Below are 26,400 nucleotides of genomic sequence, written 5' to 3'. Positions count from 1 at the left end.
ACACCATTTACAAAATGAACTGAAAAATAGAAGGAAATCCATACTTTGCCTGCTACTTTTATTGTCCAGTTTTTCCATGGTTTAATATTCCCGGAGGTACAATATACTTTTACATCACATTGTGGCTATATGTTCTCCCCAGAGACCTCCAACAAGAATAGTAAATCTAAAGAAAAAGGCACAGGGCAAAAGCAGAGGGATTGCCAAAACCCTCCCACCACCACTGAGTTTCTGGTCAGTCCCTGAACAGGGGACAAAACGCAGGAAGAGGAATGAAAGGAGCAATGGGAGCAACAAGTGGACACTGGGGGAAGAAAGACTGCCAGTTCTCAACTGATATAAAGCAATTCCCTCAATCCTGGCTTCACAAGACAGATACCAGATCTTAAACCTGTCACTGGTCCAGGCCTAAATACCATCTATTTTGCAAAAGGGAAATGGAAAAGAAAAGAAAAAAAATCTTCTCTTTTTTAAACAGCAGCTGTTAGGAAGCTGTTTGAAGTTGTGGAAAGATAAATGCAATTCTTTTGCAGATAGCTTAACAGGCAAACTGCAGGCAAAACAGAGACAAGGAGTAGCTCCTGCATATTTATATACACACCCATACGCGGAGCTACTCGGGCTCAAGTGGGACAGCTCCTCAGCTCAAGCACTCTGTTGCAGCAACACTAGTAGAACCATGAAAATTTATTTCAGCTGGTGACTCCTCCCTGAGACTTTTAAGGCCAGAAGGAACAAAACCAATCACCCACTGGTTCTAATTTCCTGCTAAAAAAGAGGCCATAAATACTAGCAAGGGACTCCACACAATGGCTGGTTAAACTAGTTTTGGTTTCTACCTTCCAGGAAAACAGCCAGTCTAGATTTGACATCTGAGTGATGAAATCCATTTTATCCCTGAATAAACAGTTCACTCAAACACAGAGCGAAAGATAATTTGGCATGCAGACTTATACCTAAAGACATGTCATTTATTAATCACCTCCTGAATATCATTCCCATTTGCATTGCACAGATTGCTTAATTCCCTACAGATATTAAGTTCCTTACACTATAGGGATGTTGCTGTACTCAAAACAATCTTGAGTCAATTTAAAAGCTTGCCTAAACTCAGGAGTCCTAGGGAAGGACACTAGATGTGGATATTTGCAAAGTGGCCTTTTTGACCTCTTGTCCTTATTAAAGATTCCCCAGAGCAGGATTACTGGCCAGGTGTTCTGGCCACAAAAACTTTAAAAAAATAATTGCATTCTGCCCTTTAAATTCCCCTTAAAAATTACCTCCTTGAGCATAACGGCTATTACATTTTATTCCAGAGGTAGTTACATTTTAATTGAGGTCAAAATGGTCCTGTACAGAAAGAGTGCATTAGGATCTTGGCATCAGTCACTAAGGATGTTTGCCATTTAGAAATTAATTGGTTAAATAAATGAGATTACATCGACTCCTTGATGTAGTGTAAGATAATTTACACCTATTAAGGACCAGGAATTGTCAAAGTTTTTCAAATGTATTACACATAAAAGAGGGCACTTTACTTTCATGCCTTCTGTTTGGGCAGTTTTCTGAATATTATCTGAATGTTATCTGTAAAGTAGCATAACAAACGTAGAATTTTAGTGGAACTAGAGTTACACATTTGCTACGAATTACTAGCATCTCACCCCTGGTCACCCAGAGAATGAGCTGGCACAGTGTTTGATTTTCATGGTCAGAAATTTTAAAATAAATAAGTTATCTCATTGTCACAGCTGGAGAAGGAGAGGAGATTAGCTGCAGCCTCTCCCAGTGCTGAACATGGCGAACAGCTGGCTCCAGGGTTCGTCTACTTTATTCTCATGCAAGACCAGAGCAGACTGAATAGCTGCAAAACAGGGGCCTGAAAAACACAAGGGCCACTTTTCTACGTGTTGTATCCCCGTACCCTTCTCTCAAGTCACACATGCCAAAACGAAGGACACAGTGGTTCCAACCATTAGCTGGCAAAAGGGCTGGCTGATGAGCCACAGCTCACAATGAGTGCCCAAAGAACAAGTTACATCTTTTCAAACACCAGCGCTTTTTCTGAGCATTAGTTTTGGAAGGGTTTAAGAATTTTACATTTGAGAAACTAAGGGACAGTTTCCTCTGTGCAAACACAAGCAACAAAAGGCCCTTTGGCTCAAGGTCAGTAAAAGTGGAAGTACTATTTCTACCACTTCACTGTCCCAGACACCTTGCAAAACAGGTGATCATAACACTGACAGTCCTAAATAAACTAATTGGTTTTAACCCTGCCCAACACTGATTCTAGTTATTGCCCCAAACAAAGAGCTATGTTGCTGTGCACCGTCACCCTGTTCTGCTCCATGGGAGGAGGAATTTCACAGCAGGAAGTCCCAATAAACACACGTATACTTCTTGGGTCAAAGTACCCTGAGATAACATTTTAAACTGTACCAACTGGTTAGCTCTGCTGCAGTCAAAGTATTCCCTGCAAAAATACTCTGGTCGTTAGAATCATCAAGCAAGCGTGTGCCTTCTGGGCTCTAGCTGTTCAGAAATACCCATAATATTCTGTCATTCCCTCTGCACAACTACCCCAGCCTTTCCTCGTCAAGCTGAGACTGTCTCCTGTGGGTGGCATCAGGGCCTCAGAGCTTCCTGGGCAGAGAGAGGAGAGCTCTCCTCGCATAGATGGGCACAGCTCCCATGCGGAACGGACCAGACCTGAAGGGGTGTGGGTGACTCCACACAAAGTGGGTGCTTTGGCACTAATCAGTCAAGCTGAGTCTAGAAGGGCACAATTGCAAGATCACCCCCAAAACATCAGTGAGAACACGGCACACTAAAAGCAGTGCAGCAAAATACCAGTCCCTCCTATTCCCAAGCCCTCTGTTAAACCAGGAGAATTTCAGGTCGTCAAAACACAGGTGTCTGGTGCTATCTGAGATGTCCTCGGGCTCCAGCTGCCACCCGCAAAGGAAGTGCTCCCCAGTAAGTCCCATGTCATATTGCCAACCTCATGCAAGTATCTCAGATACTATCTGACATCTAAAGCACTGGTAGAGGTGACATTTGCTTCCTTACTATGCTCCTCATAGATATTATTGTTCTATGTGTCTTCGTTTTTTGAAAGCTTGGCAGATGACTGAAAAATGCCTTCCATGCTTTTTAGTCTCAAAGTGATTTTGTCCTGCAGAATTTCCAGGGAAACATCAGCATTCAATAAGCCTTTCTTGCTGCTGGCCAAGTGCTCTCTGCAGCCGCCGGCAGGACGACCCTTCCTGAACACATCTGATCAGTGTCATATATCGGCTGTTCTGTGGTTGCTCTACCCAATTCTACCATCTTTATGCAGCTGATTAAAGCTATGAAAAATATGAAGCATGCAAAAATGGAAGCAGAAGGGCACAGAGCAAAGCAGACAATTGGCTCACGCCCTGCCTCTTTTTTTCCTGCCTATCTACCATCAATATCCTACGCACCTTCCCCTCTGCTTGTGAAGACAGGCACTCTCCTGCGTGTTTCCATGCGGCTCAGAATCAGTTAGGCAAGCATGAATAGCAATGCAGCTGGCACTGTGCAAGAAGAGTACTCTTCCCCTCCCTCTGCCCTCCAGGCATCTCTGCTTGGAGAAGATGATACAAACGGTAGCTCTCCTCCTGGGCTAACCAGGCTTGCCAACAGGCAGTTGCGATGAGGGCAGTTTCCCTAGGGTATGAAGACATTTTGATCCCTTTGCTTTCCCTCCTGCCTCCTCCGCCTGCCTACGGCTGCCATCCCTGCCCGCGCAGCCACAGCCTGGACAGCAGATCAGCAGTGCGGGCGCTGGCAGGTGGAGGGGGCAAAACCAGTTTGCTACAGGGCTGGAAACAGGTTCTGTTGGCCCCACAATTAACTACCGAGTTTCTGCCTTTTGTAGGAGCAGTCAGGATCACACCTTCGATTCATCCCACAGGGCAGGAGCAGGAAAATTCTGTACTTGTGCTGCTCAGGGCAAACAAAAAGAAATACCAGCCCAGAAATGTCTGTCACCCACCACACCGAACGTGACACGGCCAGCACCACTGAACATGGAGAGACACCACTTTCACCAGGGCTCTCGATATCTATGTAATTTAAGTCTTTTGTTATGGCTGCAGCACAGAATTAAACAAAAATGTGTTTTAAACCCTTGAAGACTTTTAACCTCTTTGGACTTAAAATTGAAAAAAAAAATCCAAAAATTCTGACTGAGAGTTTGCCGTTGTGGAGTCTTTTAGGAGTTTTGGTTCCCATTCCCCCAGGTGACCCAGAGGTCACACTGCGTCCCACCCTCTGCTTCCTACCCAGTGCAATGTGTCTTTAACACTGCATCGCCAGGCAGAGCTTGGGAGATACAAATGGTCTGTGAGCCTGAACTAAACATACGAATGGGACATACAACACAAACGACAACTCTCTCCAGCTCCACAAGGAGCCTAATGGATTTTTTTGACAAAACATGTCAGGTCACAGGTGAAGCTCTGAGTGGAAAGTTGAACCTTTCCCTCACGTAAAGCCCAATCTTTCAAAAACAATAAAGTCTCAGACAACCTTAGGTTTTGCACTGAAAAACAAAACTTGTGCAGAGATTCCTCCTTTGTAACTTTTCCTTTGTTCAGTGCAGCCACGCTGCCAGCAGTGTGAAGCAGAAGCCTACCTGCACATGCGATTATTTTGTTTTCCTCCAGATGCATAGGTACAGATTCTGATCGCTTTAAAGTGATGCCAAAGACAGTAATCTCTGATGGCACTAAGAGTCAGAACTGATAACAGGCAAGTTTAAGCACTACTCATGTGATAATTACATAGTTGTCAAAAATATATAAGTTGGTAGCACGCAGAAAATACAAAGTTTGGAATACTTTGGGAAAGCAAAGATGACCTTCTGCCATAGTCCTTCATGCAGTTGAGCTCTGTGTAGTTCTCTAGGGAGCTGTCTTACCAGGCACCAAACAAGCACTTTTCAGAAAGCATTTATTCCCAAGCCTCTTGTCTCCACAAGTGATTGACACAATCTGCAATCATGCGTGTTCACTGGGAGGTTCTTCCCACTATCCACCATAGCATCAACAGAAACCCCTTCACTGCATACACCAAAGTACATCCAGAAGTCGTGACGAAGATGACTGCTACAGTTTCATGGCTAATCCCATCTCAGGTCTTGATCCAGCAAGGCACCAGCACCTGTGCTGGCCTTTAAGCTTGCGAGAATCAAAGGGAACCCTGAAAAGTTCTTTCACTGGACAAGATCACTGAGATCAAGAGGCAAGACCCCTTCCTTTCCTCACGGAGTCTGGCCTCTTGCATGGGTATGATAAACGACACGCAGAAGTTGAATATTCACCACTGAAAACACTCAGTAGGTTTAACAGTTGCCAAGAAGCGCTGCTGGGCATTTTATCAATGATCTCTGTCTTAAAAAACACATCCTCATGCCTTTTGAAATTTTCTTTTTGAAAGAGAGAAGAAACATCTCATGTTTAAAATTCAGTCACTTTGCTGGTGTGTACAGACAGTGCCTAAGATCTCAAATGCATGAGATGAACTGGCCTGCTACCACTCAGAGGCCCATACTGACCACTCAAATGGATTTTCAAAGGAAGACTCTAGCCGATGGTCAGAAATCCTTACTGGCTGCAGAATTCAAACTGAGAGGAGTTACAGAAAGGGAGCAAACACTCGCCATGAGGTTGCAATTCCACAGGGATATCATGGACACATAAATAATCACCACCATGGAATTTCTTGGTATTTCATTGTCACATATGTATTTATTGTAGTACCAGGCCAAAACATGGTTGCCTGAACTCCCCTGTTTATACACCAAGAAAAAAGAATACTGCTACCCTTTCTCCTGTGTTATTAAAATTACCTGTGTCCTAGAGCACAAGACATAGAAGTCACACTACTGTTAGACAGTCACCTAATAAACCTGTTGAAAATGATCAGAGTGGAGCATGCAGAGGGAATCTAACATTTGTCCCGATTTACTCACACACCTTGTTAGCTGCCTGAAGAGAACTCTCTTTTCGCCCCCTCCTTGTAATTAATCAACATAACTATTTGTAGTGTTCACTTACAAATAAATGCATGAAAGTAAAAGAATGTACTTGATAATCTTATCTAAATGCTCCAGCCAAAATAGAGCATTTTTAATGACATAACAGGAATTAAAATATAAATTTTCTTCCTTGCTCGTCCCTGCATGTACCGTTTTGCTATATGCTTACAAAGTTATGAGAAACTGCAAAATTGTAACAGTAGGACTACAATATCCAGAGCTGGATATTCTGAACGTCTGAAAATAGTCTCCAAGCAAATAACCCTGAGAAAATGGGAGAGGGAAATCCATACTCACCTGAACATGATCTGTCCAATTCTCCTGAGTCATGGTTTTCTGAAAGACAAAATTACTTCTGAGCCATCTTAGAAAAGGGAGAATGCTACATAGAGCAAGCTGAAATTTAACACACCATCTTACACACTGGCGTCAACTGTGATTGAGGAATGCATTCTGGAGCACACGGGAAACCTCTGCTTCTCATATGTCACCAGCCGGGGCATGGCAGAAAAACACAGCTTAGATGAAGTAATTCAGACAACTGTTACACTACAGCACATAAGACAAAAAAATTCATATGCAATCAAAGTACACAGGCAATGGCAGGCTCTTACCCAGCAGTAGCCCCAACTCTCGTTATTACCCAGAGCTGGGTCCTGGGCTCATTTGCAGAAAACTAATCACCTTAACAACAGTCTGCAAAGTATTGTTATGCAGCATTTCTGAATGCCTCAAAGCTCACATGGTGCTCTTGCAATGACAGAGACATCGCTGAGCAAAGCTGAAACAGGCCATGGGCTGGTGGAATGTATGGATCACTGCTGTTGCCTTTACCTCCGATTTGCAATATGTCCATAGACTGTTCACCTCAACAGCTAGCCCAGCGGAGAGCCATCCCCCTAGGCTCTGGTAAAGGAAGGGATCTCAGGGATCATCTGCAAGGCTAAGCCTTCAGAATATAAAAATACAAACTTTTCTCAACAGCCAAGTCATGAAAAATCCTCTGGAATCATGAGGTCTGGGCGAGGAAACTGCTAAGTTAATATCCCCGTTCCAATGTAGTTCAGAGCCAGCCTTGGGGAGAAACGCGGGATGGGACCTACTCTCCACTCTGCCAAGAACACAGGCTGCATGAGACGGACGAGCCACCGAGGCCTGAGCCTCACCCCCACTTCTGGCAGAAGTAACAACGATTACTAGTGCCACTTTTATGGAAAGGTACAAGAGCAAACGGGAGTAAGAGCCTCAAAGAAAACATCTTTGAGATATACAAGCATGTAATTTAAATACTAGTGAGATAAAGGAGCCATTTAACCAGACCTCATACACAGCTGAGAATGGTAAACAGAGAACACCAAAGAGCTCTCAGAAGGGACTGTGTCCAGAAACAGCTGCCAAATGTACCTTAATGGAAGTAACTGGCCAGCTTGGATATTTTAAATCAAGCAAATACTGCAAAACAAAGGAAGTGGAAGGCCAGAGAGAGCAGACCACCAGTTCAAGAATCCATTCCACTGTGCTAAATAAATACACCTGGATAAATGCTTTCTCCTCTCTCACTGCAGATGACCAAGCTCTGTAGAATGATGTCATCCAACATTAAAGCTTTGAGATGCAGGACGTTGAAATGCTCGATCCTCCCCAGGTCTTCCGTCAGTGGATCTGGCAGGCAGCAAAGACAGATCAGAGCCTTCACTGATGGATCAGGAGGTCTTGGAAGCAGAACTGGCTGTGCCAGAACTGTGTCATCAGATGACCACTACTCAACCCCATCTTTGCATTCAATGTACTGGGGGGTGGGGAGGATCAGAAAAAACGCATGCATCTGCCTTCTTCTGTCAGAACGTCAAATGTATCCTCTTTTGAATGAAAGAACTTCTGGAGGAGGTGGCTCATTTCCTGAAAACTGGCTCTCTGAAGACTGGCTCAATAGTACCGTAGGAACATCTGAAGAACCTGTTGGGCTCTGTTAAAACTCTGTTAAAAAAGCCTCTTGTATCGACAAGGAGAAAGTCTTCTATGAACTATAGATGAAACACCAATCCATGTTTGGCAAATACAGCTTGATAATTCAAAATTCAAGAAATGGAAACATTTTGCTATGATATTCAGTCTCTTGTGGTCCTTGTCCTTCACAGTCCAATTGATACACCTGGATAACAACAAGTGTAAGCTGTTTTTTCCAGAAGAGACAGAACAAAAACCTACTCTCAGCTGGTACAATCTCCAGCAAAGTCTCCAGGCACAGGATAATGATGATAATGCTTCAAGAGAAGCACCAAAACTGCCCAGTTAACAAGAAGAGAAACGTGCTCCCCAACGCAGTGTGCTCAAGAGCATCCAAAGGGCAGTGACTTGGCTCAGTACACTCATGAGAGGGGAGGAGAAACCATAGTCAAGTAAATCTGCAGACAGTCAACCTCCAATCTGCCTCCTAGAAACCTGCTCCTTAGAAAGAATTAATGGCATCTTCTTATTTCTACAAGCCCTCAGTGCCAGGACAAGAACCAGCGTATTTGGAAAGAGAATTTGGAGGCTGGACAAAAGTAAAGTTAGTTCAAAGAGTGGTTCAGGAGCTGAACGTACTACCGTTTTGCTCAGCAGTAACAAGGCTGTTAGCACAAAAACACTTCTGTGGCAGGTTTGGGCCATACCTACCACAGTCAGGCCACAAGTACAAAAGCAAAGTGCCTACGAAGAACCCACCAACGTGGAATGCCTAAAACGTAGTGTTCTTAAAAAAAACCCAACACACAAACCCCTCAAAAAACAAAACCGCAAAAAAACTCTTTAGCCAGTATGCTCCTGCTTGTTTGGCACGGCTGAGAGAAACTGAATGTATGGAGAGCACACCCTGACCTACCTACATGTGTCTCAGAACACTGCTGAGGTTGCTGAGGTGAACAAGCATCCAGCTCTGAGCAATCAAGACTCCCAGACATTAGAATATGAACGGACACACAAACTATTCACTCACAGAAAAAACAGGTCCAATGGCAGATCTAATGCATTTCCATACAACAGTCATCACAATGAAAACTTGCTCATATACTATCAATACATTTCAATCATATCAATTATGTTATTCAAAATGCAAAATAAACAAAAAGCCTCATTCACACCCATGCCACACAATACAGAAACATACCTCAACAAATCTCTTGTAAAAGAGGTAATTCAGAGTTCTCAGGTGCCGCTGATTTATGACATTAGGGCAGAGAGCTAAAAGAAGGAAAAAGACATTTAAGTATACAACATGGCTGAACTTCCTTGAAGTGTTACTGTCTAGACATTACATTTTTCCTTCCCCAATTTCAAATTCAGTATGTGGAAGGCAGGGTGCCATCACACTTGGAACAATGACGGACAGGCACACACATTGTCAGCTTATCTAAACTATAAACTCTTATTTACACTTTCAACCATGATTAGCAACGCTAATCCTCGGTTCTGATATCTCTGGTTCTACCACCCTTGAATGATACGATCCACTTGCTGGTTCAATATGCTTCACAGCCAATGACTTCTCACCTTTAATTAGGTAGCATCCTCATACATGCACCACCTCCAGTCTCTAGAGGCTGCATTCTTTTTGATTTAATTGGAACCCGTGCTGTTAATTCACTGAAGCAGTTTTGAACATGTTGCTCAGGATGTAAACTTGTGGCTAAAGTTTAACCAATAAAATATATATCCATGAAAGAGACTCCATATCCATACAAAGAGGGAGGTGACTATTGTTTTGCTGAGCTAGCAAGCAACAGTTGTTGTTATTATTTTTATTACTGTCATCTTCATTAGATATGCCTCATTACAACTGCAAAAAACAAGATCTTCTCATAGCACCTTGTTGTGAAATCCAGTGCAAAGAGAGATAAACGCAGATGATAAAATACATTAACTGGGATTAGCATACGTATCTGTCAGTTCTTGCTAGATGCTTGTATGCATGTACAAGGAAAGATTTAACCAAAGCCTTCATTGGGGTTTCAGTGGCTAAAACCATCTCACTGGTAGTCGGAAGGAGCAGGACCAGCAATCAGAAATGGTAACAGAAAACAGCAAAGTGAAAATTCTCTGCAGCCTCCCTTGAATCAGCGTACACCGGGACAAACTAGTGTTACCGACTTAAAGGGCCTCGGAGCTTAGCATTCTCCATGCCCCACACATGGCACGCCCGAGGATTAAAAACTGCGAGAATGAAGAAAGATCTCTGAATACCAGGCCCCGGAATCAGAGGGATATGAATTGATGTACCACTGGATACTGCAGCTTCTCAAAGTCTCTTGAAGCATCACTTCATAACTTGAACATTTCCATCTCAAATAGAAATGTTTAAAGCTGTTATTTTTAAGTTAATCTTCCGCAGTGTGACAAGATATCTTTGCCCTCAAAGGATCTAAAAAAATTATTGGCATTATCCCGCAGGATATTATCCCAATAAATATGGTGATCTTTCCAATGGATATTATCCCAATATCTGGAGGAAAGATCATCAACTCATGGAAAGCAACACTCTTTAAAGAAGGTAAGATCAACATAAAAATTAGTAATATCACCACCTAACTTAAAGATTTCAAAGCACTTCAGAAAGAAACATGGCATGACTGCTCTAGGTCACCAAAAAGATCCACTGAATGTTTTTTTCTTTGAGCTTTTAGAGGAAATATCCAAAGCACAGGACTTGGCAGAACTGAGGGATTTTAAGTGCCCAGCTATCTGTGCTGAAAGTAGGACAGAGGAACACAGATGGACTGGAACATTTTTGAAGGCACTAGTGACATTCTGTATTCTGCTGGAGCAAAGGAACTGAGTTTGAATCCAGTTTTCTAGATTTTATTATAAAAAAACAGAGAAGGACTAATCGAAAATGTGAGGATGAAAGGTAACTTGGTAAAAAAGACAATAAAATGAAGAGTTCAAAGCTCTAAGGAAAGGAAGAACAGCAAAATAAAAACAACAAAATGGACTTCAATAAACTCAGACAACTGGCAGATAAGATTTCATGTCAAAATGATTTATAAGGGGAAAAGGAGTTAAGAAGAGCTGGCAATGGAAAAATTGGAAGTGAAGTAAGAGACCTAACTGCTAAATCAGAAGTTTTTACTGATCTCAAACCCAAGAAGGAAGTTAAAAGAACATGGAAACTGGATCACACACATACAAAAGAACAGCACAAACACATAGAATCAAAGAGTCCAAAGTAAAACATGAGATGCATCTACCAAAAGCCATAAAGGCAAGAGAAATTCCATATAGCCTTTTAGAGGACAAAAACAACAAAAATCTAATGGCAAGGCTAGAAAAGAACTGGCATAGGTTGTACAGAAGATGGTAAACCTTCCACCTTGGAGGTCTTTAAGAATAGGTTCCACATTCCACATATATCAGAAATAACAGAAGGAGCTCCTCTGGCTTTGGGGCAGGAGGGTGATGCAGGTGGTACTGCAGAATCTTTGCCAGGCCTTTTCCCTGCAGTTTCATGACCATCTACTCCTTATATTTGCAGAAAACAAAGCGCTTCAGGGCAGAGCAACTTACTGAAGGTCAAACACATAGCTGAGTGAACAGGAGTCTGAACTCGGGTCTCCTGTGCCAAAACCAATGTTCTGTTGGTCAGAGCAAAAGACAACGTCCTAAGCTTTTCAGAACAGGGACCACCCTTCTATTCAGTGTTTGTACAATGGGGTTTTGGGATCATGACTGGGCTGTGGAGCACTAGTGGAATACAAACGGTATAACACTATGATAGCACCTCTTTGGGCATGTGTTCACTCTTAACCTGGCAGTTGCACCACAACAGTGCTTCATCTGAACTACATTTCACATCTGGGACTGACTCAGAAGCAAAAAATCCAGTCTGCTCTCAGCCGTTAGCAGAGTTAATGGCTATTAGCAACACAGAGGAAGTAAAAATGAAATCTATTTGTCACGCAGGGTATGAAACCCACAATACACACTTATTTCACTCGTGTAACATCGGTAAGATGTGCCTACTAGGGACATAGTGCAATATATTTTTAGGTGTGGTCCATGGCTACCACTCCCAGGTGATACGTGATGCCTCCTGAGCTGGGATGTGGACCCAATCCTCTCTTTACACTGCCCTGAGAGCTTGACTTCCATTCACAATGAGACTCCTTCACCCTGTCCTGGCAGAACAGAAGGTCCCAGACAAAGCATACTTTGTTTAGGGATAAAGCCTTTTTTAAATAAAATCAGGGTACCTGAAACACTAGAGGCTTTTACCCTGTTATTGCTAAGGATTGATGGGGAATCTGATGAGAAGCAAGCTGTGCATTAGTCTCTCAGTGTATTGTGAGATTAGTCCCTAAGTGCGAATCAGTGGAGGGTAGGGCCAGACTCAAGAAAACCTCTTTTTGTTTTAGCCTCAAAGATGCATTAGTGTCTCTCATAAAATGCTCTGTGCCACTACAGGTCAGGGTCAGTGGTCCTCAGAAAGGAAGGTGAAACAGCAGAAGCCCCAGACTACCTCCAAACCCCTGAGCTACCTGCCAGCTTTGCTGCCTGGAACACTGGCTGACTGGAGGAAGAACAGAGAGCACAGCACAAGGGTTTCGATCTACACCTAAAGGAAAAAATGCTCTGGTGTGGTCTTCAGACATGCGTCTGGATATGATGAATTCATGCTCAGAACTGCAAGGGTGGTGTCAGCTTTTCCAATGAAAAGCCTGGAGCTGCTGGCCAGCTTGTCTTGGTCTAGAGCAGATCATATTCTACTACCTGTACTTCAGTAGACAAAAATGTAGCTGAGAAGGTAAGGGCCCCAGAAAGGACCCTGGAATGTTCAGTCCCCTTCTCCTTAGAACCTTGACTCTGCAGCCACTGCAGCCTCAGGAATGGATGGCTCCTGCCTTCTGATGTCTAAGCCTAGAGGTTCTTCTCAGTCACAGTGCTATGAGTACTACCACTACCAGTAGAGATGTGCTCGTATTTAACACGAGAGCTAAAAAACTCTGAAGGAAAATCACCATGGAAGTAGGGGGAAACAACCCTTGTAAAGCAAAGGGAAAGGAATAACCTTCTGCTCTGTTTTAACGAGGAAAAGGTAAAAACATTTGAAATTCCCTCCTTCCAAAGGCACTCCTGTAAAGTTATAGCAGCCATTCCTGTCTCTCTAACACAGCATCTTTTGAAAGCGCCTAGTGCAGACTCCCACGAGTCCCTGCTGGAGCTCTCCCTGGTGACCGCCCTGCGATGTGCCTGCAGCTCTCGCAGACCTGATGAAGTTTGAGGACAGTTGTGACTTACCTGAGCAGATGCACACACTGCTGAGCAGCCCTCGTCTGCCCTCTACTGCCCCAACGCTAACGGAGTGATAACGCTTGATCTCACAAATCAGTTCTGGGGCTTAATAAGGAAGATTCACACCAGATTGACATTAAAGGTTAAACCAAAAGGTTAACCTGGTGGTCAAATGAAGAGAAACATTTCTCTTAGTTTATGCTGAAAAAACTTTGAAAGACTATGGGAAAAACATGTTCATAGCATTCAAAACTTAAGGTGCTCAGCTAATTTGTTACACTGCTACAGGACGACAACTGTTAACTGTGCATTCAATTACCACCTCTTTTCTATCAACACCACTATTATCTGCTTTATTGTCATATAGGCCCAATATATGAGGACAGTTATACTTTTCAGAGTGGTATCATTTCTACCTCATACCCAATGAATTTTCAATGAAAAATGCCACTGAACTCTCTGTGGTATACTGGCTGTGCAAAAACACAACAGAAAATAGACTCAACCATTTCAAACCCAGGTAGGGTCTGTTCCCTCAACTCTGAGAACTGTTTTGACTGAAACTTGCATTTGTAAATCCAAGTCAATCTCACAGGGTCTCCAAAGAATATTAAGTAATTAGCCTGCAAAAGCCACAGGCTCGTTAAACCAGACCATATTGATCCATGTGTTAGAAAAGACTCTATAAAACTCCATTTCCCCAGTCACATGCCATTTCTGCCCAACTTCTTCCCTCCCCAGTAAAGCTAACTAAATGGAATCCACACACAGTTTATTGGGACACCTTTGGGACTCGGCAGAAAATCTTCCACTTACCATGCACTGTTTTGTGTGTTAACAGGAATACTGGAATACAGTTCAGAAAAAGAAGAGGTGGACTAATCTAAGATGACGGCTTTTTTTTTCCCCTGAGGTTCCAGATCTTTTTTATATTGGGCCACCTCCTGACTGGCTCTGAAATTTAAGACTGGCAGTTCCAAAGAGTATTTCAAATCTTAATGGCTGATCCAACACCTAAGTTTTGCTTAGCAGACAGTGAAATTTACTGAGAGTGGTTAGGAGTGAGCTCGGGTAATGAAATATGAAAGTAGATTTGGAACTGCAAGAACTGAGTCACATACAAGTTTGCCTTCTCATACCAAGAAACCCTGTCCTCCTCCAGCCTTTCTCACCGAAAGCCACTTCCCTCTTCTGCTGCTGCTCTCAGCCTCTTTCAGCGAGTAGGAGTCATGAGTGAAGAGGAGACAGAAAGCAGCAGAAGACTGCAGCATCGAACAAGCCCACAATCAGGTTAGGTAACAAGAAGTGTGAGTTTTACCTCACTGCTAGCTTTTGGTGGAGCTGCTCAGAACAAGAGAAATGAGGGGTTTTTTTAATCTGTACGTTTTACCCAGCCCGCTTCCTTTTTGTATGCTCTTTCCTCATAGTCAGATTTACTTCCACTAAAGAATGGAGAAAGAACACCCAGAAATTCAGAGGAAGGGAGGGGAGAGAGGTGGGAAGAAAAGGAAAGCCATGTTATTCCAGCTGCCACCATTTCCCAATTCAGTTCAAGCAGGACCAGCACTAAGGCAGAAATTCCTCTGTAGGCATTCATCCCCTTCCAAAGCATTTCACAGGAGACTGACAGCCACAGTTTAGCAAAGTGTGAACTCTTGCTCTGAATTACATGTGATATTATGTAAAAAATAAACACCTACTTTAATATATGGGACTATGAGAGTCATCCAACGCTGGTTTTAGCTGCCCCAAATCTGGCATCTTGTCTAAATCAGTAGCCCACATCCCCTCTCACATCAATAGAGGTGGACAGCCCTCTCTAGCAAGGGACTTATCCTGCACTGTAGGCACTGCAAGTTCACATGGGATGAATCACTCTCTGGAAGTGTAGGCAGGAATGGGATCTGTATCTGCCTCACGGAACCTCCTCACTAGTGAATGTGTTGTGGAGGACCAGCAAGATTTGGCCATTATTATCGGCAGCTACAACATCTGGGGCACTATCACCAGGCTGAGGCACACTACCATCCCACAGAAAGCACCTGAGATCAACAGCTACATGCTCCTCTCCTAGGCTATTTTTTTTTTTTAATTTCTCAGGATTTTGCATGTGAACAGTTACACTATTTTGCCTCTACAGTTAGTATCATACCCTTGGTGGATCTTTCATAAGGAAAGAGGAAAAACTCAATGCTCTTTACAGATCATAAAAGACAATACAGCCTACTGAATGACCAACCTTGTAAAGGAGGAAAAATTACTGAAGACTAGTAAACTCCTGGGAAGGTTTTAGATTTTGAATAAATCACCCCCCATATGCCTCAGCTTTCACACCAATGTGCTAAGTTCAATTATATTTACTTATCCTCCAATGAGGGTTTGTAAGGATTATCTTATTAACTTTTGAACACCAGTCTGAAGATGTGAAGATTAATATGCAATATAGTGTTGCTGCCAGGTGTAATAAGCCCACAATTTGTGGTTAGAAAACACTTTTCAGTCCAAGAAAAGACAACTGCATATCTTGGGCTGATGATGGAAAGCTTTGCAGGGCAAAACCTAACGGTGCACCTAAAGGTGTCTGACACAAGGTCCCAAAGAGAAGAAAAAAAGATCAACAGTCCCCGCTAACAATCAAAGCAAAACAAAGTAGATTTTGTTAGATAACTGGTAGTGAAGCAGATCTAGTCAGTGATGTAAAATGTGTTACTTCTCTCGGAAGGCTGCAAGAGCCTTCAACTTCCCTACCACCAACCCTAGTTTACGAAAAGAATATGAAGGGTTCCCAAGGGTTATCTCTTCCCAGCTGACGGAGCCGTAACTCAAGAAAACAGATCCCCAGATGAGTAATGACTTGCCTCTTATGTGAGTGGAACGGAGTCGTAACTCAAAGCTGACCATCACATGTTTACAGAGAGCCATTCTGATGTCAAGATTTATTTCATATCATGGAAGAAGCAGTCTATTAGTTACAAGCACTTCATTCTTCAACAGCACAAAGTGATAATTCCCATAACTTACCAGCTTTGTTTTCCAAAATCATTAATTAAACCCTGAAACTCCCCATGATAAATTACAGCAGAGATTCCTTGCTGAACATGGAAGAAGACAAATTGACTTCATCTGTTCTTTATTGGTGAGATAACTCCACAATATGTTGCAATATCACATACCTGGATCTACATTAAATCGGTCTAGGAGCCTGAAGACCAGCTTGCTTAGCATTTTGCGGTTAAATTTATCTGGTTTGTACCTGGACAGGCCTTGATATTGTCTGTAAGCAAATAAACAAAATCAGAAACAAACATCTGTGGAATCGCCTAAGGTATGTTTCCCAAATAGCAGATATTTAACAACAGAGGTATTAGGGTTTGCTAGGTGTTGGTAAGAGCAGTCCCCTACCTTTCCCGAGTTACAGCAAAAAGCTAACAATACAACCACACAAATTTCCCAGTCAATGACTGAAGCAAGTCCAGAGGCTTATTTTAAAGAGAAAGAGAGCAATTCCCTCATCTTTTTTCAGAACTAAGACTAACTATTGCATCTACACTGTGAGTTTGACAGTACTATTGGCTTTGTGACTGACAGGAGCTATTCTAGTGAGAGGCAATTTATAAATTAAAACACACACAACTATTTCATGAGCCCACTTGCATCTGATGTCTTTCTGCCACTTCATCACAGTCTTATCTTCCTGCAAAACCTGTACAACCGATACTGAAACTCACGCTTGTCTGCAGCAAAGCACGAGGGTCTGATTGCTACAACCTCCTGGAGGAAGCTTTGATATTGTTATATTGCTAAGATCTACTGCACAGTTTTCACTTTGCACTCCTCTCTCCTGGCAGGAACTGAGCATCTGTCAATAGGAATGATACCTCTGCCTTACGGGCTGAGGTGTTAGAGAAGACTCTGGCACAGATGCCAGAATTTCCCCTTTCTCAGCTGAAAAGTAAATATATTGCACACCATTATGCTGAGAAATGATCTTAGATAGACAACCAGAGAACATACTGTCCTCTGACAGCAAGCTGGCCCCAGCCAACAAGTGTTTCTACCTTGTGATGTCTCTGATATTAAAACCAGGTTCACACCACGTGTCCAGGATCTGCAAGAGCTTGCTCTGGAGCTCAGGATATTCTCCCACATAATCTTCCACCAAGTTAGTTTTATCTTGGAGCAGTAGTGGTGTACACATCTAGGAGAAGAAATTACATTTAAAGCACTATGCCCTGCCTTTGATCACCATGTTCCGCAGACGGAGCGCTGCAGCACGCAAGAAGGCATGGGAGAGGTCCATGGGCAGAGGGCTGTCCCATTCCCTGCTGCTCAGACATGGCAAGCAAGTCACAAACCCCCTGCTTAATCAAGCAGTGCTGCCTAAAAGAGTGATGTGACATTTTCAACACAAACATTAGCAAAGCTTCAAAATAGCAAAAGCACTAAACTCCATCATAGTGATAACCATCTGTCAAGAACACAGCTAGAATTTTTTATAACAGTGGCTGCAGCTAGAAAAACAGTCCAGTAAGCTGTAATGGGGCCTAACAAAATACACTCTGTCACTTCCCTGTATGTAAAGGCACATCAGAAATGCAGCAGTTACTTCTTGGGAATAAAGTAAAGCCTCAAGTGAAAGGCAGCACAACTTGGAGGGCCTTGATGGATCTCCTGCTTAACAAAAGGTGGATCTGATGACAGAGAAGCCTGCAGAGGAAATGACTCACCTTCTCCACATCTTGATCTGGCTGTAATTTTAGCTTAATACTCAGTATGGCTGCCTAGAAAATACAAAAAAAGTTGTGTATTTAGGAGGAGAACAACACAGTGGATAAATGGGGATTATTCCAAAGCGAAGCGTGTATGCTATTATACAAATTTTTAATGTGTTAATTATTTCTGTTAAATTTTCAAGTACAAATCATATAAACATTTGGCCACATACATTCCACTTGGAAATGTACAAGAGCACTCCTGGCAGAGTTGCATATTCCGAGCAGCAGCATACCCTGGAGCAAAAATTAAAGATCAAGTTGTCTGGCAGAAAGAGATAGAGAAAGTAAAGTGCTTGGACAAAATCAGCTAAGATGGATATTTTCTATCAATATAATTCTAAAAAAACCCTGACCTTTCTGAGTTAACTTTATCCACCTTGCTGTGCCTTTTAAATTTTGCAAAATGGTTCCATTTTGTGAAAGCAACTCAAGATTTGAAAGACCCTGAAACCAAGAGATCTCAGTTTTTATAAATTCTGCATAGCTCCACACCCCGAAAGTGCTAAGGTTCACCACAATCAGAAAGATGGTACGAACTGTATCTTTCCCTTGTGTGGTATCTACAAATCTTTGATAAGCCAAAACCTGCCACGTTCACAAATTGACTCCAAATCAGTATCTTCTGCAGATGAGGAAACTCTGCTATGGTGAACTGCAGCAACTCAGACTGCGAGAAGAACTGGTTCAGCCATTGCCTATCCTGTCCCAGCTTGGTGATTACAAAAATGTATTAAGATCTAACTGTGCATTGCTTGGGAGGCATAAAAACTAATTAGGATTTTAAGCAGTTTATAGTGTCTGATTTCTGTAGTGTGTGTAAATACTTGGATCTTATACAGAGTGAGCATATAATGGCTTTCTCTAATATAGTGTATTTTTCCAGTAAATAGAGTAATAAGAGCAAGGAGCCTTCTAGCATTTATGTGTTAGTACTGACGTAATTGTGAACTAGGTAACAAGGATGTTTTACATCAAGTGTCCTTCTAATTACTTTGCAAAGTTAGGCTGTATTTTCCAAAATGGTTGTAAACAGTGTTTGAAAACACGACATCTCTAACCCTACTGCAGCATGCACGTAACGCTAAGCAACAACAAGACAGAGTACGTAATCAACTGAGTTCACAAATGCCTATTTATTCAGATGAGGATAAAAACAGTATGTTAGGGCTTAGAGGAAAAGCTCTTATCTTCAACAGGTTTCTCTGCTATCTGTGATTGATTTTGCTTTGAGAGAAAGATCATGAAAATGATGGATTTGTTTGTCAAAATAGTTGCATTTTAGAACTGTGTTATTTGTTTGAATATGTAAACAAACATAATACAGTGAAAAATGTGCATTCCCCCCCAAGCAAATGCAAACCTCAGCATTACACTTCACCTGCATGAAACCTTTATAGAAAAATTTAACCAGAAAAATAACCTAAGTGGCAGTAGGAGCACACCTTGAAACACATTTTCTGCGATCTCTCCTAGCATTCAAAAGACACCTCAACGTAACTTGTCACTGGAAGCACATGTTCTGCAGCCCAGCCAAGCAACACAGACAAAACCTAACAGCTCATCCGAGCACTGCTCACAGCAGAAGCCGTGGATTACATTACCTTCTGGGAAATTCATGCATGTATTTCATCCACTGCAGCAAAGACTGAGTGTACAAAAGCAGACAACCAACACACACCGTAGAAGTTCAATCGTTCAATCTTACTGTCCAGAAAGAACAGAGGGACCCAGTTATCAGGGGGAAAACTTTTTTTTCCCATTTGTTTTGTTTTGGGTTTGGGGGGTTTGGGGGTTTTTTTGGGTTGATTGGTTTGTTTGTTTGAACACAAAACGAACACTGCGCCACTGACAGTCCAGGCTTCATCCCAGAAAGAGAAATCAACAGAAGAGCTTTAAGTGACAAAAGCAGGAACTAACATTAATGCAGTGACCGTATGCTACAAACCAGATACCGAATAGAAAGGCACGTTTCTCATTTCTCAGCCCAGCTAAATCTTCAACCAAATTTCTCTCTTACTCCAGACTTTATAACTATTCCACCTGTTTAGAGGCTAATATGCTACTCTGCTCCACAAGCATCAAGTACCTTTTCTCTCAAATTATGAGATTAACATCACAAAGTTCAAGCTGAGTAATTATTCTCAACTTGTATACAAGTTGAAGGTTGCTACTTCTGTTTTGGACCTGAAGAAGGGTTTTGGGTCTCCAGAGCTTTGGCAGCTGGTTTTATTTTCCTCCCAGCTATCTGCTTGCTGAATTAAAAAAAACGAAACCAAAGACTTGCAACTCTCAAAATCTTGTTTTACCATTTGATCTCATTAGTACCTTTTATTAAACAAGTAATCCGTTAGTTTTAGCATGCAAGCATACAATGGTTTCCCTAGTAGCTTTTTAACGTTCACATGCACATTCAGATTAATCTAACTGCAGAACTGTTATCAAAATGGCATAGTTTTATCTCCATCTCTATTAACCATACAGGTGACTTAATCAGATGAACATGTGCTGTGCCAGGTTAGGTCTTCCTCTTTCACTGGATCTATATTCTACCCTGTACCAAAGGGTGTAGAGCAACGAATATTCATTTAGCCAAAGCGTGGAGAGACATCGCCTTCCAACCCCAGCTGTGGCAGACCCAGCTCACACCACCACCACTGCTGCAGGTCAGAGGAACTTCAAGCAAATCACACAAGCTGGTTTTTAACATCATTTTAACATCACCCAGCCAAAGTAGGTGACGGAGCAGTCAGACAAACTGTGCTGCTGGCAGAAACTCCCTGCAGCAGGGAGCACCGTCAGCAGCGGGGCAGCAGCTTTGTCCATGGACAAAGCTAAACGTGGAGGAGAGGCACGACCTGGGTCCTAGGCACAACCAACCAGGCTGGATTGCAGGGTGGTTACATGGGCTGGCTGGCTGAACAGCGAGGACAACTGAGATAAAATCAGCATGTTTACAATAGGAATAATAAGAGAAGAGATATGAGTAACTGTAATAAAGATGAAAGTGTTTGGCAGCTGTGTCTGTGGTCTCAACTTAGAGCTATTTTAAGATTTTGTTTTGTTATTATCATGTTTTGAATTGTTTCACTACACAAACAAGTTTTGTGTAAAACGACCCTATTTTTAACAGTCTGTTTATAGATGATAAGATCTCCAGAAAAGCAGCACCTCATTCGCAGACTCATTTTGTAGTTAGAAAACAAACACTTCAATTAGGCAGACAGCATGCTGTAACTGAAATGGTGAGAATCCCCCTCCCCACCCAAGAAACACGCATTTCCCCATACCCAGTGCTGCACTCTCCCAGCTGTGCTGGAAGAGTAGCCAGGGTAGCTGGAAGCTAGCGATCATGTTAATCCGACTGCAGATCCTCAGCCTCAGCTTGAGTCAGCAGGGCAACAAAAACCCTAAGCAGCAGATACCTCCCGCGCTTCACCAGCTGATCAATAAGCGCAAAAAAGCTAGCTACGACGCAGAACATGGAAAAGCTTTGGTGAACGCTAACATATTGTCAGCTTATCAGGGTCTACCCACCCTCCCTCAAACTATAAAGAGAACATGTTACAGTCCTGACCAGTGGTACAAGTAGCCTTTTCACAAAAATACATTTCATACATAGAGAATTTCTAGCATGTAATGTATTAACAGCAAAAAATTAGCATTATTAGCATTATCGCTATACATAAGTGCTTAACCTATACTAAAACCCTCCTGCCCCAGACCATAACAGAAGTATGGGAGAGGTTGGTCCCCGCCTTCCCTTGCATCCCCCAAGTGTATACAGGACAGGTACATGATGAAGCCACTGCTTAGTACAGGAGAAAAGGTGAAGACCCGCTGCCTGATTCAAATCCCATCAAAGATTGTGAGTCTTCTCACTGTCCTCGGGGAGCTTTGGGTCATTCTTTGATTTAATTATGGGGAAAGTGAAAATCCTATTTGGACATTTTGTAATAGTCTTGTTTCCCAAGGATAAACACCTAAAAACACAGCAAAGGAGGGTTGGACGAGGATTCGGAAGAATTCAAAGCTGGGCAATACTACATTAAATTATATCTAAAATGCGTGTAGGTGCATTGACCGTAGGATGGGGGAAGTTACCCAAACTTGACGCATTCAGGCCGAGCCACGAGCACCAGACCACTCTTCTAGTCATGCGATCGCAAAAACGAGAGTATGGGAAAATGGGGAATGTTTTGAAGTGAACACACAAGCCCAGAGCACCCTGCACCAATACCTGATCCTCTCTACCTGTTTTGAATGCAGCTGGCTCTGTCTCATCTAAAAATGACTATTCTTTCCATATACAGTACGAAGTGCAGGAAGCCACACAAGATCTTATCTGCAAGGGCATGTGCACTTGGGTGGTGTCTACACTGACAATTTAAGCAATTTTCCCACGGCAGGGTTAGCCTCAGAGGAATAACCTTTTGCTAGTAGCACTGCTTGGAGTGATGATGCAGGACAGACACAAATGGTTTCTGATGACTCCTGCATTACTTAGCTCTGCTGCAAGCAAGTTGGGACAACGCAAAGGTAAATATGCCTGTGCCTGACTTAGTGTAGTATTTCTGAACCAATGGTGAAGGAATTTCTGAAAAAACATAGAATAGACCAAACCACAGAATGAGACTTTGCAGAGGAGGATCCAACGTCAACTGTAAGAAAATCACAGTGATCAAAGCCTGGATATATAATAATGGTAGAAATAATTGAGTAAAAGGCACACCACATATGAATCATAAGGAACATATGTTTCATGTTTTGGAATCACTCATTTCAAACTTGTGGCTAATCAGTTTTGCTCAAATTCTCAGAGTGCATCACTGCATAGTGTATGACATCAGGTTAGATGTTTAATTACTTCCTGCTTAAAGAGCATACAATATACACAGCTGTCTTCAGGAAGATCTTCAGAAACGAGAAAAATATGAGATTTCCCAGGTCCACTTTCAAGAGAGCATGAACATATTTTATAAGGAGTGAGACCATCAAAATGAAGTAGTGACAGGTTACCCAAATCTAAAGAATTTCAGGTGGAGGGAGAGAAGTAGAAGTCAAGGTTGGAATACGCGTGTGCACAGGTGAAGGGGAAGAGGGAACTGAAACACACACTTCTGTGATTTGTCTTCCTTAGGTCACTCAAAGCAGTTTTAAACCTGGTTTAACTGATCAGTGCGTCCTCACAAATGAGTGATCCTCTAGAGCACTGCCCAAGTTTCTGTGCACACAGGCCACCCACCTTCACCAGATCCTCCAGAACCAGACTCTCTGGTGTCTGCACATTCACACCTCTTCTCCAAGAGCCCGCGTGCTTGACGAGAGCCCAGAAATGCTGGCAGTAGGAGCAGAATACTACCATCTGAATTATTATTTTCCAGCAACACTCAAGCTCCTTCCCAACCACTTCACCAGACAGATGCCCATAGCACAGGTGGCTCCAGAAGACATGGTGTTTGGGAGCAGACGGCAGAGTGGTCCATGGCCCGCAGGTTGGCTACCTCTGTTCTGTAGTGGCATGAATCTAGCAGGCAACGTGCCACTAAAGCTGTCCTTTAGCAGTAGATTAAGTTGATAGGAAAAAAGGGTTGAGACTGACATCATCTTCTTTACATGAGAAACATCCCCCGTAATATTTTCCTTGGTTTTCTTATTGATTATTACTTTCATTTAAAAGAAACAAGGAAATTCAAATGCATACACTTTAAAATACAGTAAGAGTTGAACAAACCTTTGCAATTAAGGTGGTGAATGGGGGAAAGAAGCAATATCAGAGACATTTTCACTGTCCTGAGAACAGCTCAAAAAAGTCCGAGTGAAGAAATCCAAAATCTGAATATCCATTAATGTGCTCAATCAATCTTAACACTGACCTGTATTGACAGATTTGCAAAAATACACCAAGTGTACTCAAGCACCATGCATGAAGTAGGACTACAAATAATAACATCCCTGAATCAGTGTTCAAAACATCACTACACTGAAAATTGAAGGTCATGTTGGTGATTGAACTATGCATTTCCACACTTTAGCATATTTGTATTCCTTTAAGTTTAACTCTTTGGTCAACCATCCTTTCTACTGAATTAATAAATTACTTCTGTAGTACTATGTATTGCTGACAAAAACTTTGAATTCTGTGTCTACAGAGCTTTTTCTCCGGGTACTCCAAGTTATTTTATGACAAATTTTAACAACTGAATTTCAGTAGATAATCTACATTATCTTAATTGAAAGAGGAAACATTAACTGAATTTAACATATAGAATCAACCTTCATTACTTGTCGAAATTAACGGATAAAACACTAGTATAAAAAATATACTCTGCTTTTGAAAACAGAGAAATCTGGATGGACAACAACCAAAAAAACTGTTAAAAATTAAATACTCCCTGTCCCACTAATAGCTTAGTCCCATATTCGTGTTTAAGACCCAAACTGATGAAGGGGAGAAAAATGCTGCTAGTCACCGATGCAGAGAAGCCGGAGTGGGAGCTCTCTCAGGCCCAAGAATATTTCTGGTTGTCAGAGGCTAAAAAGATTATTTATTGTTTCCTTCCTAAACCCAGCTCCACTGCCACCTGTTCAGAATTTACTATAAAGCTGTTAAACAAGACGAGAACTTTGATGCTGACTGTGAAAACAAGTTTCACTGTATCTGACCCGAGCAGCACTCACTACTGATCCAGAAGCAAAGGAATTTGATTTTTTTCTTTAAGCACAGCTATCTTTTTACCTTTATAAGCTGTTTAAAAAAATGTAAATAAAATAACTCGGTGGACAATAGAGGGCATTCATCCCACAGAAAGACAGCCGCCACCCTTAGACATGAAATATCGCAGCACATTAAGTCATGAGACCCCGCTAATCAAAGCTGACAGGGCCCTGAATGTGATTTCTGCTGAGACTTAGCGATATCATGGGGCACTGAAGCATGCACAGCCTGCCAGACTGCCCCTGTTCATGTGACAATGGCTTTTATTCCCGAAAGGGGCCTGCGAGTGACAAGAGTCCCCTTTGTCTTTAGGCTCCCGCATTCGCAGTGCAAGAGAGGTTCATTCAACCAGCCCCAGACACTCTTTGAAAGGCTGAAGTGTAACATAAGATGACCATGAAACACTAGCTTGCCTTCTGCCTACCCCTCATTCTTCTCAAGCACAGCCTGGCCTATTCAGGGCCTCTCACAGACTCGCTCGCACTGCATTACCCCCGGTCTGCTGAATCCCCGCATTGTCCCGGCCCCACCAGCAGCCATCGCCCTTCCCACAAAGCCATCCACCCGGCAGCCCGACCAGGCTCCGGCACAGCCCGGGACAGCCCGGGTCGCGGGTGACGTGGAGCCACAGCCCGTGGCTTTGGAGGGCTTCTGAGAAGGGGACAAAGCCTCCACATTTCACCTGAAACTACCTGAGCGGGAATGTTAAACCCTTCTGCCTCTTCATGCCATGCGGGCCATGAAGAGCAGACCCGGGAGCCCCTTGCACAGCTCCAGAGCGCCCTGCAAGGCCCCACGCTGCCGTACTCCTCCAGCAGCTGCAAACTCCATTCAGAAAAGAATGGATAAAAACCCCAAACAGGCCAGACGCCTCAAAAACCCACTTATATGTCCCTGCTTTTTCCTTTAACTCTCACTCTATCAGCTTGTTTTCCTGCATCATGGGAGCACTAGTGCCATCCGCTGGCCAGCACTCCCCATCAGGTGCCTCCTCACCACAGCTGCTATTTTACGCTGCTAAATCAGAATAAAGTTACCTCCGCCTGCGCCATTTTCCACCAGACCCACCACCGCCTGTCCACAGCTGACGATTTTCCTGCCGCCCCCATGATGCCTGCACCCTGCCCCATCAGGCGGCCCTCCCAGCAGCTCGCTGCAAAACTCCCGGCTGCTGCGATCCACAAACTGGTTCGGCTTTTGACCAGCTCTACTGAAAAACAGGCAGACAGGGAGGGCCAGATGCGCTTCAGAAACAAGTAACCGCCCTGGCCGTCCCCAGGGATCTCTAGGATCTCGTTTTCTGAAGCGATCTTTCTCCAAAACCTCTGTGAGGGACAGAAGCCTTAACCCACGGGGCAGAGCTGGGGACATCCATGGTGTACAGCACGGTAGGAAATGCATCAAAACAGGCAAAGGGAATAATGTGCTCTAGAGTAAATGCCCGGTGTCTTATTGGAAATACAGCAAGAAAATAAATAATGACAGCAAGGATTTATAAGGATTTCTGTCCTTTCAGGTGAGAGACAGAAGAGCCAAAAATCCTACATGTGAATCTGCTTTACTGCCCCATCCGAAGG

At 42.9% G+C, this 26,400-nt stretch overlaps 1 protein-coding gene across 1 annotated transcript in view; it reads right to left on the bottom strand.

Annotated features, from left to right (window-relative positions):
• EXD3 (exonuclease 3'-5' domain containing 3) overlaps positions 1 to 26,400 on the bottom strand; it is a 292,428-nt gene that overhangs the window by 169,264 nt on the left and 96,764 nt on the right. The window contains exons 6-10 of the mRNA XM_009329052.1: positions 18,061 to 18,114; positions 17,392 to 17,531; positions 16,507 to 16,607; positions 9,216 to 9,289; positions 6,365 to 6,403 (exon numbers count right to left, since the gene is read on the bottom strand). Of these exons, the coding sequence (XP_009327327.1) occupies positions 6,365 to 6,403; positions 9,216 to 9,289; positions 16,507 to 16,607; positions 17,392 to 17,531; positions 18,061 to 18,114 (408 nt within the window). The remainder of the gene's footprint in view (positions 1 to 6,364; positions 6,404 to 9,215; positions 9,290 to 16,506; positions 16,608 to 17,391; positions 17,532 to 18,060; positions 18,115 to 26,400) is intronic.

The sequence above is a fragment of the Pygoscelis adeliae genome, unplaced genomic scaffold (genome assembly GCF_000699105.1).
Source record: "Pygoscelis adeliae isolate BGI_AS28 unplaced genomic scaffold, ASM69910v1 Scaffold397, whole genome shotgun sequence".
Lineage (NCBI taxonomy): Eukaryota > Metazoa > Chordata > Aves > Sphenisciformes > Spheniscidae > Pygoscelis > Pygoscelis adeliae.
The sequence above is the reverse complement of the archived record's forward strand: the minus strand, read 5'-3'. Positions and strand labels throughout refer to the sequence as shown.